This window comes from Sebastes fasciatus, chromosome 11 (genome assembly GCF_043250625.1).
Source record: "Sebastes fasciatus isolate fSebFas1 chromosome 11, fSebFas1.pri, whole genome shotgun sequence".
Lineage (NCBI taxonomy): Eukaryota > Metazoa > Chordata > Actinopteri > Perciformes > Sebastidae > Sebastes > Sebastes fasciatus.
This window is the reverse complement of record NC_133805.1, coordinates 4,642,383-4,661,597: the sequence shown is the minus strand read 5'-3', so window position 1 is coordinate 4,661,597 and position 19,215 is coordinate 4,642,383. Positions and strand designations below refer to the sequence as shown.

The 19,215-nt window shown below is 40.3% G+C and overlaps 2 protein-coding genes across 2 annotated transcripts; both read left to right on the top strand.

Moving 5' to 3' along the window:
• Nucleotides 1–5,491: 5,491 nt before the first annotated feature.
• Nucleotides 5,492–7,645, top strand: LOC141776488 (tripartite motif-containing protein 16-like). The gene has a single exon (XM_074650103.1). The coding sequence runs from the start codon at nucleotides 5,585–5,587 to the stop codon at nucleotides 7,253–7,255; it is 1,671 nt and encodes a 556-aa protein (XP_074506204.1). The 5' UTR covers nucleotides 5,492–5,584; the 3' UTR covers nucleotides 7,256–7,645.
• Nucleotides 7,646–14,641: 6,996 nt separating this feature from the next.
• Nucleotides 14,642–17,006, top strand: LOC141776477 (tripartite motif-containing protein 16-like). The gene has a single exon (XM_074650093.1). It carries the CDS (start codon nucleotides 14,761–14,763, stop codon nucleotides 16,432–16,434), a length of 1,674 nt encoding a protein of 557 aa, XP_074506194.1. The 5' UTR covers nucleotides 14,642–14,760; the 3' UTR covers nucleotides 16,435–17,006.
• Nucleotides 17,007–19,215: the final 2,209 nt, after the last annotated feature.

Genomic DNA, 19,215 nt, shown 5'->3' with positions numbered 1-19,215 from the left:
GGCACCAGTTTAAGGTTGATAACAGTGGAGCGATGTGAGCTGCTAGAGCAGGATGTGACGATCAAAGACTCTCATCCACTTTCAAGCTCATGCCTCATTGTTTTTTTGAGCATGGATTTTTGGAGACTCAATTTAAAGGTCCCATATTGAGATATCCATGTCTTTTATATTATAAAGCAGGCTTAAGTGCTATATGAATACTGTTAAACTATCAAAACGCTCAATATACAGAGAAATACACAGAATTCAGAAATTGTGCGTTTGAAACAAGCCGTTAGGATTTCTGTCCATTTGTGATGTCACAAATATACAATATTTAGATCATCACATGGTTTTAAACATAAACATTCTAAATGTGTCCCAGTTTATTTCCTGTTGCAGTGTATGCAAATAATATCAGCTGACAGGAAATAAACATGGACCCAAACTGTTGCCTAGCAACGCAGTTTCATTGCAATTTTGTTGAAATGCACTAAAACGGAGCGTTTCAGACAGAGGGTAAATACAGGTATATTCAGACAGACAGTATGAGGAAAATAAAGAGTTGTTTGAACATTACAGCATGTAAACATGTTCTAGTAGAAACATAAAATACAAGCATAAACCTGGAAATGAGCACGATATGGGACGATATGGGTTATAAAGTTTATAAAACAGAATACATTGTTATAGATTATATTTGTGTCCCCTGAGAAAGACCCATTGTTACATTCTAGACCTCAATATCCCCACGCACTAATTTGTGTAGCAAAACCTATGTTTTTTTTCCCCTCTTCTCTCAGATTTATCTTGTGATCTGACCTCTAGGCTGGGAACCACCGGACTACTCCCTAACTGTATATAAAGTAGTTAAAACATGATGCACACTGATGCATCAGGATTATAGTTTATTATAGTCTAATAATCAGACACAGGAGCCAACTGTCTGCAGAATAAATACTTTCACTTGTGATAGTTCAAGTGCATTTGTTCTTTTACTTAAGTAGGATTTTGAATGCAGATGTTTTAGTTGTAATGCAGTATTTTTACACAGTGCTTGAAGTGGGGGAAAAAAAGTGCTAGTTCTCTCTTATTCACATGTTGTTGTGTGTATCGGCCGGTATCAGCAATCTCTTGTGACTTATTCCTATGTATTCATTATTTCTTTTAGCATGTTGTACTGTGTCAGTCATAATCAGCTGTGGTTTTAGTGCTATATTATTATACTTGTGCTATGCATCTTCTGTTGTAGGCCCTTAATACTCCAATAATATTCACACTGGAACATTCTAGGGTTAAGCTTGTGTGTTTAGTGTTAATACTTAAAGTGCTTTCCTGTGTTATCCGTAGCCTATAGTTCGGTATCATTGAGGTTTTAGCAGCAGGATAGAGACATATTCTGAATTTCTAGAGTGAATAAAAGATACAAGGAGATATTGGGTTAGGGGTCCTCCCCCACCAAAATTGGAGGATTTTTTAATTAGAACTATGACATTTTACATCATTTTGGACCATTATTATTACTAGTTAAATGATTATTTTATTATTTACACATATCACAGCCTTGGTCTGAACATTTAATTATTCTTGTACATGTTTGTCCTAAAAGAGCAGATTCAGAAAACTTTAAAATAATGTTTCATTAATTATATTTGTTCACAAATTTAAAAAAAGTTATGACCAACAGTTCACAGATTATTTTACAAAACTAAAATGGACGTTATGTATCTCCCTGAGAACCTGATATGGAGAGGGCAGAGGAGAGTATCAGGAGCTTGTGAGAAGTGCCGGTACACAAGAAAAAGTCAAGATACGCCAAGGAGTAAAATGTGACTAACACAAGGTCTGCCCCCGCTCTGCTGCGGTCCAATCAAAAACCTCCTCCTGCTGGACATCCTGATAACTCCTCCCTCGTCTTCCTGCTCTAAAACACAGCCAGCTCCACTCTGAGAGCACAGTTTCTGTTTGGGAATGGCACTGCAAGGAGTTCAGCTTTACTGGGAAACCTTCTCTTGTTCCATCTGTCTGGATCTACTGAAGGATCCGGTGACTACTTCCTGTGGACACAGCTACTGCATGAACTGTATTAAAACCCACTGGAATGGAGAGGATCTGAGGCAAATCAACAGCTGCCCTCAGTGTAGGCAGACCTTCACACCGAGGCCTGTCTTGATGAAAAACACCATGTTAGCAGATTTAGTGGAGGAACTGAAGAAGACTGGACTCCAAGCTGGTCCTGCTGATCACTGCTATGCTGGATCTGAAGATGTGGCCTGTGATGTCTGCACTGGGAGGAAACTGAAAGCCTTCAAGTCCTGTCTGGTGTGTCTGGCCTCTTACTGTGAGCAACACCTCCAGCAGCATTATGATGTGGCTCCATTAAAGAAACACAAGCTGGTGGAGCCCTCCAAGAAACTCCAGGAGAAAGAAGAAAGGACCGAGAGGCAGAGAGAGCTCGAGGTGAGTTGTCTTAACATCCAGCAGAGGATCCAGGACAGAGAGAAAGATGTGAAGCTGCTCCAACAGGAGGTGGAGGCTGTCAATCGCTCTGCTGATAAAGCAGTGGAGGACAGTGAGAAGATCTTCACCGAGCTGATCCGTCTCATGGAGAGAAGAAGCTGTGATGTGAAGCAGCAGGTCAGATCCCAGCAGGAAAGTGAAGTGAGTCGAGTCAAAGAGCTTCAGGAGAAGCTGGAGCAGGAGATCACTGAGCTGAAGAGGAGAGACGCTGAGCTGAAGCTGCTGTCACACACAGAGGATCACAACCAGTTTCTACTCCACTACCCCTCACTGTCACCACTCAGTGAATCTACACACTCATCCAGCATCAATATCCGTCCCCTGAGCTACTTTGAGGACGTGACGGCGGCTGTGTCAGAGGTCAGAGATAAACTACAGGATGTTCTGAGAGAGAAATGGACAAACGTCTCACAGACAGTGACTGAAGTGGATGTTTTACTGTCACATTCAGAGCCCAAGACCAGAGCTGGATTCTTACAATATTCACGAGAAATCTCACTGGATCCAAACACAGCCCACACAGTGGTGTTATTATCTGAGGGGAACAGAAGAGCAACATCAGTGAGACGCCAACAGCCTTATCCTAGTCACCAAGACAGATTCACTGATTGTCCTCAGGTCCTGAGTAGAGAGAGTCTGACTGGACGTTGTTACTGGGAGGTGAAGTGGGGAGGGAGAGGAGTTAATGTAGCGGTCGCATACAAGAGTATCAGGAGAGCAGGGATGTCGAATGAATGTCTGTTTGGATTCAATGACAAATCTTGTGCGTTAGAATGTAAACAAAATAGTTATACATTTTGGTACAACATTATCAATACTCCCCTCTCAGGTCCTCGGTCATCCAGACTAGGAGTGTACCTGGATCACAGTGCAGGTATTCTGTCCTTCTACAGCGTCTCTGAAACCATGACTCTCCTCCACAGAGTCCAGACCAGATTCACTGAGCCTCTCCATGCTGGACTTTGGCTTCCTTATTACGGAGACACTGCTGGGTTCTGTTAAATGAACTAGACAGAAGTCATTTAAGGGTTAAATTCTGTGTTTTAACTCTTAAACTCATTTTGTCTCCATGTTTGTTGCTTAGAGCTGATTGTTGTGTCGTTTCTTCACTGCTCAGAAATCAGCTGACAATCAAACATTATGGTGATTCTTGGACATCTTCTCATGAGTTGTTCTGTAAATGTGTGAGTGTCTTCAAGTGGCGCTCCTTCCTGTGTCTGTTTCACTGCTTATTTACTGTTAATTTACCTGAACTGACTTTGCATTTTTAGGTTGTTCCACTGCATGAGTCTTAAGAGAGAAGGCACCAGACCTTACTTTACTGTATGTTGTTCTCACCACTTTGTCACTGTAATTATCCTGATCATAATCAATAAGGAGATCATTCATTGTTCTCTTTCACATCGCTGAGATTCTGGTCAAACCAACTGATTGTGTTGATGAAGTGAATCTGTACATGATTATTGATGGGATGTGTGAACAAGCTGAAGGTTTACATGATGAATAAACAAACAAGAACAAAGTGTTTGCTCCTGTCTTCATTCCAGGGTATCATACAAAGCTGATGGAGAAAATGTAAAACTAATATGAGAGTATACACAAAAAACTACAAAGCACTTTCATTTTAAACAATTAAAATGCCTTTAAAATGCCTTTATTGTAATGGCATAGTCATGTTAGACCCAAAAGCAAAAGCAAACTTCAACTTTTGGCATCAGGCCTTTGTCAGGGAGTCAATATGATATAATATGAGAGTATAACTGAGACATTTTTCCTCCTGAAACACCACAAACTACAGTGTTCATGTTTAGAGCAGTCATTCTCAGTCCTTAAAACTTTCCTCACTTAAACACCTTTGTCACAGAGAACTGAGCAGAGTTTTTAACCACTGTGTTGCATAAATAGACCGATTTTCTAGGATGGCATCATTTAAAATAAAAAAAAAAAGCTGAAATGATTGCCTTTATTATTGGTTGTTTGGGTCATGATACTCGCTGACTGGAGGTTTAACTTCTGTTCGCCCTCCTTTATTTCAACTTAAAATCACCCATGTTTTACAAAAGTGCTTTTGGACTTCCTGCTTCCACCTACTGAAGTCCAGGTCAACCACGGTGTGTTTGAAGATTTCATTTCAAGCTGATACTTTATCATGAACTGATTTATTTACAAATATCAGTAAATCTGTTCTAATTTTAAAGGTATAAAGAAACTAATACGTTTGAGTGCTGTCTGTTGATTAGTTGTGAAAAAATAAAAGGATAATATTAGTTTAATTAAAGGGACTGTTTGTAACATCTTACACGTATAAATCAATCCGGGTCGGTGTCCCATGCGCGCTCGCGTGTGGCTACGCTGTTCAGACTCCAACATAAACTACACGGAAGCACCAAAGTTATATCTACTGAAGCCCATCTTGCAAAACACTGTTGGTGGAGGACGCGGGGGAGACCGTAGCTTTGGTCTCCAGGGCCGGAGTCTCTGCTGTACTCTGCTCCTCTGCTCCTCTGCCTGCCTTCACTCAGCTCGCTCCACCTCACGTGCACTACACACAGACATATTAACACATGGCAAAGCACTCAAAACCGCTTCTGTGGAAGTTCCCGCTACAGAGGGTTTCTCCAGGACCACATTTTGTCATGATGACACACCCACAGACTCACAAGGTGAAAACAATATACTGTCAGGGCTGGTAATTAAATGCATAACTGTTGTGAACTGAGTGTCCTAGCTTTAAGTCCAGCTATTCTTACTGCATGTTGTAAATGACAGATAACACACCTTGCCTCTTGAAAAAGACTCTTTGTGGAATGCAGTAAAGCCTGAAAATCATTCCCTTTTTCCAGCTCTCAAACACAGCGAACTCCACCCTATCAAATTATTTGCTCGTTCCCTCCCTTCACAGATCTGCAGGTATTAGGATACGTGTAAACAACATGTTGTGAAATGTTGAGCTGATAAACCTCATTCACTGCAGCAACTGAACAAGAGCAGAACGAGCAGAGATTTGTTGTCCGTCAGAGCACAGAGTTTGTTTCTCTTCATCGAAAGTAAGACTATTTGACAGTCATTGTCACAGAGAGGTGAAATGGCGCAGCAAGAAAATCAGAGGGATCAAGCAAAATTCTGCTGTTCGATCTGTCTGGATCTACTGAAGGAGCCGGTGACTATTCCCTGTGGACACAACTACTGCATGAACTGTATTAAAACCCACTGGGATGGAGAGGATGACAATGAGATCTACAGCTGCCCTCAGTGTAGGCAGACCTTCACACAGAGGCCGGCTCTGGTGAAAAACACCATGTTAGCAGATTTAGTGGAGGAACTGAAGAAGACTGGACTCCAAGCTGCTCCTGCTGATCACTGCTATGCTGGACCTGAAGATGTGGCCTGTGATGTCTGCGCTGGGAGGAAACTGAAAGCCTTCAAGTCCTGTCTGGTGTGTCTGGCCTCTTACTGTGAGCAACACCTCCAGCCTCATTATGATGTGGCTCAATTAAAGAAACACAAGCTGGTGGAGCCCTCCAAGAAGCTCCAGGAGAACATCTGCTCTCGTCACGATGAGGTGATGAAGATGTTCTGTCGTACTGATCAGCAGTGTATCTGTTATCTCTGCTTAATGGATGAACATAAAGGCCACGACACCGTCTCAGCTGCAGCAGAAAGGACCGAGAGGCAGAGAGAGCTGGAGGTGAGTCGACTCAACATCCAGCAGAGGATCCAGGACAGAGAGAAAGATGTGAAGCTGCTCCAACAGGAGGTGGAGGCTGTCAATCGCTCTGCTGATAAAGCAGTGGAGGACAGTGAGAAGATCTTCACCGAGCTGATCCGTCTCATGGAGAAAAGAAGCTGTGATGTGAAGCAGCAGGTCAGATTCCAGCAGAAATGTGAAGTGAGTCGAGTCAAAGAGCTTCAGGAGAAGCTGGAGCAGGAGATCACTGAGCTGAAGAGGAGAGACGCTGAGCTGAAGCTGCTGTCACACACAGAGGATCACGACCAGTTTCTACCCAGCTACCCCTCACTGTCACCTCTCACTGAATCTACATCCAGCATCAATATCCGTCCTCTGAGCTACTTTGAGGACGTGACGGCGGCTGTGTCAGAAGTCAGAGATAAACTACAGGACGTTCTGAGAGAGAAATGGACAAACGTCTCACAGAAAGTGACTGAAGTGGATGTTTTACTGTCACGACCAGAGCCCAAGACCAGAGCTGGATTCTTAAAGTATTCACGAGAAATCACACTGGATCCAAACACAGCATACACACAGCTGTTCTTATCTAAGGGGAACAGAAAAGCAATATTAATGACAGAACAACAGTCTTATCCTAGTCACCCAGACAGATTCACTGATTGTTGGCAGGTCCTGAGTAGAGAGAGTCTGACTGGACGTTGTTACTGGGAGGTGAAGAGGGGAGGGGAAGGAGTTGATGTGGTGGTTGCATACAAGAGTATCAGGAGAGCAGGAGGCTGGGATGAATGTGGGTTTGGGTGGAATGACAAATCTTGGGCATTAAGATGTGACAAAAATAGTTATATATTTTTGCACAACAAAGTCCAAACTCCCGTCTCAGGTCCTCTGTCCTCCAGAGTAGGAGTGTATCTGGATCACCGTGCAGGTATTCTGTCCTTCTACAGCGTCTCTGGAACCATGACCCTCCTCCACAGAGTCCAGACCACATTCACTGAGCCTCTCTATGCTGGAATTCGGCTTCCTTATTATTACGGAGACACTGCTGAGTTCTGTAAACAGAAATAGACAGAAGTCATTTAAGGGTACTCTGACACCTTCTCATGAGGTGTTCTGTAAATGTGTGAGTGTCTTCAGGTGGCGCTCCTTCCTGTGCCTGTTTCACTGTTCATGATGATGATGATGTTTGTTTACCTGAACTGACTTTGCATTTTTAGGTTGTTCCACTGTATGGATCTTGAGAGAGAAAGCACCAGACCTTCCTTTACCGTATGTTGTTCTCACCACTTTGTCACTGTAGTTATCCTGATCATAATCACTAAGGGGATCATTCATTATTCTCTTTTACATTGCTGAGATTCTGGTCAAACCAACTGATTGTGTTGATGTAGTGAATCTGTACATGATTACTGATGCTATGTGTGAAGAAACTGAAGGTTTACATGATGAATAAACAAACAAGAACAAAGTATTTTCCTCCTGTCTTCATTCCAGGGTATCATACAAAGCTGATGGAGAAATCTGTAAAACTAATATGAGAGTAGGGGAGAGTGGGGTAAAATGAGCCAGTGGGTAAGTTTACCCACCCCCTGTATCTTGGCAACTGTGATTATGTTTTGTCATGTGACCATAAATTCAGGAAGTACCCATCATTTCTATCTTGCTGTGATGAAGTGAAGCACATGGGATAAGTAGTACTTTTTTACACCAAAAACAGTTTTTTCCCATCAAAGTAAATTTTCTGCATGTCAGGAATAATGAATGTTAGGTCAAAGCAAATTTATCCAGGTCTAAAAAAATATATTATACATGTTGGTGATTTACTAAGATATAACACCATGTTAATCCCTTCACTAAAGATTAGCCTGAATTGCTAAACTGGGCCATTTTTTCCAAAATGGTAGCTATGGGGCAAAGTGAGCCAAAGGCTATGGGGTAAGTTGAGCCACTGGCTCACTAATATTCTACTGTTATTCCGAGCCACTGGCTCAACTTACCCCACCATAAATTAACCAAATGAATTCTCTGATGTATAAAATGGTATTACTGTTGAGTGTTACACAACTTGGTTTGATTTTTTTATGTGTTAACCTTTATAGAAGAGTGAGATAAAGGAAGTTAAAACAGGTGGTTATAGTGGAACAGCAGAGGCAAAGAGGGTCCTCACAGAGGAGGTAGAGAAGGAGCTTGCAGACCATATCAAGAAGCTGGCTGAACAGTTCCACGGCCTTACTCCAAAGAAATGCTGTGAACTGGCATTGGAATTGGCAGAAAGAACAACCTTCCTGTCCCCAACAACTGGAAAGAGCAGGGTTTAGCAGGTAGGCCTAGGTCAAACCAAAGACCAAGACGAAAATCACAGCGTACAGCAGTTCTGAGGAGAGTGTGATGCCATCCCATTTGATGACACTTCTGAGCATGAGAGTTCTAATGATGAGAGAAGTGAATCAGACATCTCAGATCTGTCAGTTGGTGACTTTGTCATAGTAAACTTTGTATCCAAAGGCAGAAGCTACCATTACATTGGCTTGGTTGAGAGCCTGGAGGGCAACGAAGTGAGTGCAAGATTTCTCAGAAGAATCCGGGGGAACACTTGACGTGAGAAGCCCACCTTTGTATTCAAGGAAAAGGATGAGGCATCTTTTCCACTGAGTGATGTGCTGAAGGAGCTACCTCAACCTCAAAAGGCTGGAGGAACTGCAAGGAGGGAGCAACAGTTCATATTTCACTGCAACCTTGACGACTGGAATATTGTCGAATATTGAATGATATTTTGATTGTTCAATGGTCTTGAAACTCACAGGTGGTTTGTTCTCACAAGTTCATAACTGTGAAACTGTTTGTTAACACACTTATGCTGAGGTTTAAACTTAAAAACTCAGATGTTCAGTTTACCTCACGATGGCTCAACTTACCCACTGACTCGGATCAACTTACCCCTTACCTGGGGCAAGTTAAGCCACAGGAGCACTTTTTTTGGGAAGGTCATTTTTTCCAGACAGCTTTGTGATGGATGCATGCTGGTCATTTCATTTGATAGGAGAGATCCTGAATTTAAGGTTCAAGTTTTCATTCTGCTTCTGTCTCATTTTTCCTAACCTCGAGGACAGCATAAGTAAAAATTGGCTCATCTTACCCCACTCTCCCCTATACACAAAAAACTTCAAGGAACTTTCTTTTTAAACAATTAAAATGCTTTTATTGTAATGGCATAGTCATGTTAGACCCAAAAGCAAACTTCAACTCTGGGAATCAAGCCTTTGTCAGGGAGTCAATATAATATAAGACTGAGACAGTTTTCCTCAGTCCTTAAAACGTTCCTCACTAAAACACCTTTGTCACAGAGAACTGAGCAGAGTTTTTAACCACTGTGTTGCATAGATAGACAGACTTACTAGGATGGCATCATTTAAAATTTAAAAAAGCTAAAATTGTTTCCTTTATTAGTGGTTGTTCGGTTCATGATACTCACTGACTGGAGGTTTAACTTCTGTTTGCCCTCCTTTATTTCAACATAAAATCACCCATGTTTTACAAAAGTTCTTTTGGACTTCATGCTTCCACCTGCTGAAGTTCAGGTCGACCACGGTGTGTGTTTGAAGATTTCATTTCAAGCTGATACTTTATAATGAACCGATTTATTTACAACTATCAGTAAATCTTTTCTAATTTTAAGGGTACAAAGAAACTAATAAGTTTGAGTGCTGTCTGTTGATTAGTTTTGAAAAAATAAAAGGACTAGTTAAATTAAAAAGTAAATCAATGCTACAGATTCATCAATTCATATGAATCAACAAAAGAACAGCAGAAGCAGTTGATCTGGTTCATTCTGGATTAGAGTCTGCAGTTTGATGCTGAGTAGGTAGTGTACAGTGGCTTCTCTTGAACAGCCTGTTAACGTCCCTCTCCAGGACGGAGAGAGTCGTCGTTGGTGTTCAGGACTGCTCTATTGTCTTTTAAAACGACGGTAGAACTCTTTCAGGTCGTTGGCCATGCAGACGTCGTTAGTGGAGTGGGGTGGGGGGGGCTTTAGGTTTGCATTTGGTATCTATCTGAGACCCTTTCAGACAGAAGCAGAGTCATTTATTGTTAACTGCTATTGGAGTTTCCCAGAGTACAGTCGTTTCTCTCACTGCCTTGATTAATTTGCATTTTAACCCTTAAAACGTGTCCATGTCCCCACTCCTGCATTACTCTTTGCTTTTCCAACCTTAGCTGTCTGTGCTTAGCTGTGAACCAGAGTTTATAAAATATACAAATATTTAAATACAAATAGACCATTCATTATTGAATTTCTATCCTATTTCTTTTCACTTTTACTCCAAACTGAAGAGAACGTGACAAACACTTCACAAAAAAGTATTTGTATTGCTCCAATTATTTAATTTTTTTGAGATTTTATTGTTATATTTTACCTTTTTATTTCATTCATTTTTATAAAATGTTATGTTTTGTCTAACACGAGTCAACTTTAAAGATATGGAATCAAAAAGTATCAGAATATGCCTTAAAAATGTGAGGCATTTCATTTGTATAGAATTTAATATCCTATGTTGTCTAAAACATAAGGAGAACATTTCAGAAACAATATCAATGCCATGTCCTCAGTTTCCACAGTGATAGCTAAAGACTGGATTTTATCGTTGGTATAAAATATTTTTGTCATTAATATCTATGGTATTTTTAAGCATCAGTTTCCATCAGTTGCAATGCTGTTCCTGAGATAAAAGCACTTCTGACATTTTGTAGTATATGCTGTAAAATGAACATTGTTATTTCAATAGTCTAAATAATGATGATCACATAACCAACCCACCTTTGTAGTTGTGCAATTGGCTGATATGGAATGTATATTTTTTTTTTACCACTTTAAATTTTTTTCTGCTTCATACCCCATTTGAAACCCTATTTAAATGTGGATTTGCCCAGACAAATTCAGTGCATATCGTCAGGTCCTGAGTAGAGAGAGTTTGACTGGACGTTGTTACTGGGAGGTGAGAGAATAACTGAGACAGTTTTCCTCCTGAAACACCACGAAGTCCAGTGTTCATGTTTAGAGTCAGTCAGTCTGGTCAAGTTTGGGTGTGAGGAGTCCTGACACACATGAGACAGCAGATATTGTGTAGATGATTCTCTACATTTGGTTATAAATATTTCAATGGTGTTTAATCAGAATTCAAGACGTTAGAGAAAATTTAACCAACAGCCTCAAATCTCACATTCCCAAATATTATTTACAACCTGAGAGCTGATGTTAGAATAATATTTGTAAATTGGAAACTCCTCTCTACCATCTTGCCCATGTGACCTGAATGCAGCATCAGTGTTACAGGGTGTGACTCCTGTGAACAAACTGACATAGTGTGATATTACATCTATTTAAATGTCTCTTTATTGATGTTGTTTGAAGCTGCCAAAGGCTCAGTGAAGTGTTGACATGTCTTCCTGCAGTGAACATCACAGCAGGTTAATAACAAGAGAAATGTGAAACCTGATGCACAACACAAGAGGGCGCCCTCATCCTGCTAACCAGGGATGTAGTGGAGGTTAAAGCACCTCTATTCAGTCTGTCTGCATGTTTTAAACCATGTTTTTAAGCCCATCAGAAACTTTATAATGTCTCATACATCATGGTCAGGGGTGTCGGATTTCTGTTAGTCAAAGTGAATTCTGAAACTTTATAATGTCTCTTACATTTCTGCCATTAGATCCCCCTAATTGTTACTCACTGATCCTTTATCACACTGTTTGTTTTCATGCAGTTTGCATTTGTTTATTTAGGATATACTTATTATAAGACCAGTAATCTCCCATTAGAGTCAAATGATCTGATGCATTCATGTCCCGTGGGATTCAGGACAACTAACATATCGGAATTATGTGTTTAAACAACATTACAACATTAAAGAAACAACAACAGTCTTATTTTACTCACCCAGACAGATTCACTGTATGTGGGCAGGTCCTGAGTAGAGAGAGTCTGACTGGACGTTGTTACTGGGAGGGGGAGTGGAGAGGAAGAGGAGTTTATGTGGTGGTCGCCTACAAGAGTGTCAGGAGAGCAGGGAGCTGGGATGAATGTGGGTTTGGCCAAAATGACAAATCTTGGGCGTTAAGATGTGACAACAAGAGTTATATATTTTTGTACAACAAAGTCCAAACTCCCGTCTCAGGTCCTTCGTCCTCCAGAATAGGAGTGTACCTGGATCACAGTGCAGGTATTCTCTCCTTCTACAGCGTCTCTGGAACCATGACTCTCCTCCACAGAGTCCAGACCACATTCACTGAGCCTCTCTATGCTGGATTTTGGATTTTAGATTATGATGTCACTGCTGAGTTGTGTAAACTGAAATAGACAGAAGTCATTTAAGGGTTAAATTCTGTGTTTTAACTCTTAAACTCATTCTGTCTCCATGTTTGTTGCCGAGAGCTGATTGTTGTGTCATTTCTTCACTGCTCAGAGATCAGCTGTCAATCAAACATTAAGGTGGTACTTTGACATCTTCTCATGAGTTGTTCTGTAAATGTGTGAGTGTCTTCAGGTGGCGCTCCTTCCTGTGTCTGTTTCACTGCTCATGATGATCTTTGTTCACCTGAACTGATATTTCTCTGCATGAATATGTAAACTTCTTTGTGCTCTAAATTTTTGATGAATATTTGTATTGATGCATTTGTAGGTTGTTGTTTCTCTCACTGCATGAGTCTTAAGAGAGAAAGCAATCAGACCTTCCTTTACTGTAGATATTTTGTTCTCACAATTTGTAGAGAAATTTATTATTTCATTTATTTGTTTAGCATGATCATAATCAATAAGGAGATCATTCATTATACATGGAATAACTGAACAAGAGTAATTTAACAGACTTTACTGATGGGATGTGTGAACAAACTGAAGGTTTACATGATGAATAAACAAACATGAACAAAGTATTTTCCTCCTTGTCTTCATTCCAGGGTATCATACAATGCTGATGGAGAAAATATGAAACTGATCTGAGAGTATAACTGAGACAGTTTTCCTCCTGAAACACCACAAGGTCCAGTGTTCATGTTTAGAGTCAGTCAGTCTCTGTCCTAAATCAGTTTGTCACAGAGAAATGAGCAGAGTTATACATCAACTGCTTCTTTTTAAAAACAACATTTTCTTTGTGCACTTAGTCAATAAACAGGATTTACTACACAGACTTAAAAACAGTATAAATGAATTTGGTCAAGTTTGGGTATGAGGAGGTTTTGTTGAGTCCTGACACACATGAGACAACAGATATTGTGTAGATAATTCTCTACATTTGGTTATAAATATTTCAATGTTGTTTAATCAGAATTAAAGACGTCAGAGAAAATTTAACCTACAGCCTCAAATCTCACATTCCCAAATACTATTTACAACCTGAGAGCTGATGTTAGAATAATATTTGTAAATTGGAAACTCCTCTCTACCATCTTTCCCATGTGACCTGAATGCAGCATCAGTGTTACAGGGTGTGACTCCTGTGAACAAACTGACATAGTGTGATATTACATCTATTTAAATGTCTCTTTACTGATGTGTTTGAAGCTGCCAAAGGCTCAGTGAAGTGTTGACATGTCTTCCTGCAGTGAACATCACAGCAGGATAATAACAAGAGAAATGTGAAACCTGATGCACAACACAAGAGGGCGCCCTCATCCTGCTAACCAGGGATGTAGTGGAGGTTAAAGCTCCTCTACTCAGTCTGACTGCATGTTTTAAATCATGTTTTTAAGCCCATCAGAAACTTTATAATGTCTCTTACATTTCTGTCAATAGATCCCCCTAATTGTTACTCACTGATCCTTTATCACACTGTTTGTTTTCATGCAGTTTGCATTTGTTTATTTAGGATATACTTATTATAAGGCCAGTAATCTCCCATTAGAGTCAAATGATCTAATGCATTCATGTCCTGTGGGATTCAGGACAACTAACATATCGGATTTATGTGTTTAAATGCATCTAACATTAAAATACACCGTTTACTCAAAATTATATTCTAGATTAAATCTGTTTTCCACACAAACATTTGAAAGACTTTATCACATAAGTAAAAACTTTTTGGGGATTTAATTCCTTCTACAGCAGTGATTCACTCTTCTTTTTTTCATTTGCTGTATCAACGTCATCAAACAGTATTTCAGGAAAAACAGAAGAGCTAATTCTGAAAACTGACGAGCTGTCTCCAAACCCAGAGGTACCAAGAAGAGTTTACCTCCTAAAAGCTTATGGCTCCGGTGTTTTTAACTGAAAAATTACCTCTATATTGTAAACTAAACACACACGTATCTCTCTCTAACCGCTCCTCTTCCTGGAATGAAGCAAAGCTTGATAACCCCTCCCCCCTTTTCCTGCTCTCAAACACAGCAGCTCCACTCGGTCTATTTATTTCCTTGTTCCCTCCCCTTCAGATCTACAGTTTGAAGGAGGGTGTAACCAACATGGTGAGAGCTGATAGGCCCTATTCACTGCACAAACACATGCTGTTTAGGTCAGAGCTCAAACTTGCTTCACTTCTCAGGAAGTGAAACTCAGACAGTCGTTGCTACTGAGAGGTGAAATGGCGCAGAAAGGAGTTCAGCTGGACCAGGAAGCCTTCTCTTGTTCAATCTGTCTGGATCTACTGAAGGATCCAGTGACTACTTCCTGTGGACACAGCTACTGCATGAACTGTATTAAAACCCACTGGAATGGAGAGGAATGGAAGAAGATCTACAGCTGCCCTCAGTGTAGGCAGACCTTCAAACGGAAGCCTGTCCTGATGAAAAACACCATGTTAGCAGATTTAGTGGAGGAACTGAAGAAGACTGGACTCCAAGCTGCTCCTGCTGATCACTGCTATGCTGGACCTGAAGATGTGGCCTGTGATGTCTGCACTGGTAGGAAACGGAAAGCCCTCAAGTCCTGTCTGGTGTGTCTGGCCTCTTACTGTGAGAAACACCTCCAGCCTCATTATTATGTGGCTCCATTAAAGAAACACAAGCTGGTGGAGCCCTCCAAGAAGCTTCAGGAGAACATCTGCTCTCTTCACCACGAGGTGATGAAGATGTTCTGTCGTACTGATCAGCAGTGTATCTGTTATCTCTGCTCTGTGGATGAACATAAAGGCCACGACACCGTCTCAGCTGCAGCAGAAAGGACCGAGAGGCAGAGAGAGCTGGAGGTGAGTCGACTCAACATCCAGCAGAGCATCCAGGACAGAGAGAAAGATGTGAAGCTGCTCCAACAGGAGGTGAAGGCTGTCAATCGCTCTGCTGATAAAGCAGTGGAGGACAGTGAGAAGATCTTCACTGAGCTGATCCGTCTCATGGAGAAAAGAAGCTGTGATGTGAAGCAGCAGGTCAGATCCCAGCAGAAAAGTGAAGTGAGTCGAGTCAAAGAGCTTCAGGAGAAGCTGGAGCAGGAGATCACTGAGCTGAAGAGGAGAGACGCTGAGCTGAAGCTGCTGGTACACACAGAGGATCACAACCAGTTTCTACGTAACTACCCCTTGCTGTCACCACTCAGTGAATCTAAACACTCATCCAGCATCAATATCCGTCCTCTGAGCTACTTTGAGGACGTGACGGCGGCTGTGTCAGAAGTCAGAGATAAACTACAGGACATTCTGAGAGAGAAATGGACAAACGTCTCACAGACAGTGACTGAAGTGGATGTTTTACTGTCACAACCAGAGCCCAAGACCAGAGCTGGATTCTTAAAATATTCACGTGAAATCACACTGGATCCAAACACAGCACACACACGGCTGTTATTATCTGAGGGGAACAGAAAAGCAACATTAAAGAAACAACAACAGTCTTATCCTACTCATCCAGACAGATTCACTGTATGTGGGCAGGTCCTGAGTAGAGAGAGTCTGACTGGACGTTGTTACTGGGAGGGGGAGTGGAGAGGAAGAGGAGTTTATGTGGTGGTCGCCTACAAGAGTGTCAGGAGAGCAGGGAGCTGGGATGAATGTGGGTTTGGCCAAAATGACAAATCTTGGGCGTTAAGATGTGACAACAACAGTTATATATTTTTGTACAACAAAGTCAAAACTCCCGTCTCAGGTCCTCCGTCCTCCAGAATAGGAGTGTATCTGGATCACAGTGCAGGTATTCTGTCCTTCTACAGCATCTCTAGAACCATGACTCTCCTCCACAGAGTCCAGACCACATTTACTGAGCCTCTTTATGCTGGATTTTGGCTTTTAGATTATGATGTCACTGCTGAGTTGTGTAAACTGAAATAGACAGAAGTCATTTAAGGGTTAAATTCTGTGTTTTAACTCTTAAACTCATTCTGTTTCCATGTTTGTTGTTGAGAGCTGATTGTTGTGTCATTTCTTCACTGCTCAGAGATCCGCTGTCAATCAAACATTATGGAGATTCTTTGACATCTTCTCATGAGTTGTTCTGTAAATGTGTGAGTGTCTTCAGGTGGCGCTCCTTCCTGTGTCTGTTTCACTGCTCATGATGATCTTTGTTCACCTGAACTGATATTTCTCTGCATGAATATGTAAACTTCTTTGTGCTCTAAATGTTTGATGAATATTTGTATTGATGCATTTGTAGGTTGTTGTTTCTCTCACTGCATGAGTCTTAAGAGAGAAAGCATCAGACCTTCCTTTACTGTAGATATTTTGTTCTCACACTTTGTAGAGAAATGTATTATTTCATTTAATTGTTTAGCATGATCATAATCAATAAGGAGATCATTCATTATACATGGGATAACTGAACAAGAGTAATTTAACAGACTTTACTGATGGGATGTGTGAACAAACTGAAGGTTTACATGATGAATAAACAAACATGAACAAAGTATTTTCCTCCTTGTCTTCATTCCAGGGTATCATACAAAGCTGATGGAGAAAATATTAAACTGATCTGAGAGTATAACTGAGACAGTTTTCCTCCTGAAACACCACAAGGTCCAGTGTTCATGTTTAGAGTCAGTCAGTCTCTGTCCTAAATCAGTTTGTCACAGAGAAATGAGCAGAGTTTTACATCAACTGCTTCTTTTTAAAAACAACATTTTCTTTGTGCACTTAGTCAATAAACAGGATTTATTACACAGACTTAAAAACAGTATAAATGAATTTGGTCAAGTTTGGGTATGAGGAGGTTTTGTTGAGTCCTGACACACATGAGACAACAGATATTGTGTAGATGATTCTCTACATTTGGTTATAAATATTTCAATGTTGTTTAATCAGAATTAAAGACGTCAGAGAAAATTTAACCAACGGCCTCAAATCTCACATTCCCAAATACTATTTACAACCTGAGAGCTGATGTTAGAATAATATTTGTAAATTGGAAACTCCTCTCTACCATCTTTCCCATGTGACCTGAATGCAGCATCAGTGTTACAGGGTGTGACTCCTGTGAACAAACTGACATAGTGTGATATTACATCTATTTAAATGTCTCTTTATTGATGTTGTTTGAAGCTGCCAAAGGCTCAGTGAAGTTTTGACATGTCTTCCTGCAGTGAACATCACAGCAGGTTAATAACAAGAGAAATGTGAAACCTGATGCACAACACAAGAGGGCGCCCTCATCCTGCTAACCAGGGATGTAGTGGAGGTTAAAGCTCCTCTACTCAGTCTGTCTGCATGTTTTAAATCATGTTTTTAAGCCCATCAGAAACTTTATAATGTCTCATACATCATGGTCAGGGGTGTCGGACTTCTCTTAGTCAAAGTGAATTCTCCTTTTTTTAAGTAAAAAAACAAAGAGAAATGAGTGATTTTCCTGGTGTTAGAATTGGCACAAAAATCCAAATTCCAAGACACTTTCTTTTTAAACAATTAAAATGCCTTTATTGTAATGGCATAGTCATGTTAGACCCAAAAGCAAAAGCAATCTCCAACTTTCGGCATCAAGCCTTCGCCAGGGAGTCAATATAATATAATATGAGAGTATAACTGAGACAGTTTTCCTCCTGAAACACCACAAACTACAGTGTTCATGTTTAGAGTCAGTCAGTCTCTGTCCTTTAAACTTTCCTCACTCAAACATCTTCGTCACAGAGAAATGAGCAGAGTTTTTAACCACTGTGTTGCATAGAAACGGAGCATTGTGTCTGTGTGTGCATGTGAGTGTGATACATAGTGTAAAAACTGCAACTCTCCTTTACTTCAATATGTATGTATGTGTTTGCAGCTGCTGTTGAATTTATATTTGCTTCATGTTGTCTTCTTTGGTGATGTTTTATTCTGCTGTTGATTCTATAAGATGTGGCAGGTTATTTAATTTATGTGGCTTAATAATGATTGTTGCACCCGCCGCTGTGTCCATAGATTTGTTATTTATTATTCATCCTTTTTGATAAATTATCTGAGTTTTGTCTCTGTTTTCATTAAGTTTGCACCGAGGAAAGCTGTTGTATATTTGTAATCGATCATCAGGTGCTGCAAAGTCTTTACAAATAGAATTTAACTGTTGGTTTTGACATCAGGGATCTGTGGAGTGATGTTGTTTCAGTAGTGATTACATTGACATTTAATGCAATCTATTTTGTAGCCTGGTTTTCTTTAATTTAACAGAACTTTGTCATGTAGTATTTTGTCACCGTGATGGCGTCACAACCGTGCAAGATGCAGCGATGAAACTTTACAAGTTGAGATCAAAATGAAGGCTGAGTAAAAAACTGGGTGTGATCCAAGCAAAGGTGCAGAATGTAGAGGGGCAGGAATTCAAGTTTAAAAATATGGTTTCAGAATATGTCTTTAAAAAATTGAGGCATTGAATTTGTAAATAATTATGTTTTTAAAAACCCGAAAATTTCAGAAACAATATCAAGGCCATGTCATCAGATATCCCTGATTTAATCTTTGGTTTTAAAATATTTTTGTCATTAATTTCTATATTATATTAAGCATCAGTTTCCATCAGTGGCAATGCTTTTCCTGAGATAAAAGCACTTCTTACTTTTTTTATTATATTCTGTTAAATTAACATTGTTATTTCAATAATCTAAATAATGATGATCATATCCCAACCCACCTTTGTAGTTGTGCCTTTAG

Coding starts and splice junctions, on each gene's coding strand:
- LOC141776488 (XM_074650103.1), top strand. CDS start 5,585: ATGGCGCAGCAAGAAAATCAGAGGGATCAAGCAAAATTCTGCTGTTCG.
- LOC141776477 (XM_074650093.1), top strand. CDS start 14,761: ATGGCGCAGAAAGGAGTTCAGCTGGACCAGGAAGCCTTCTCTTGTTCA.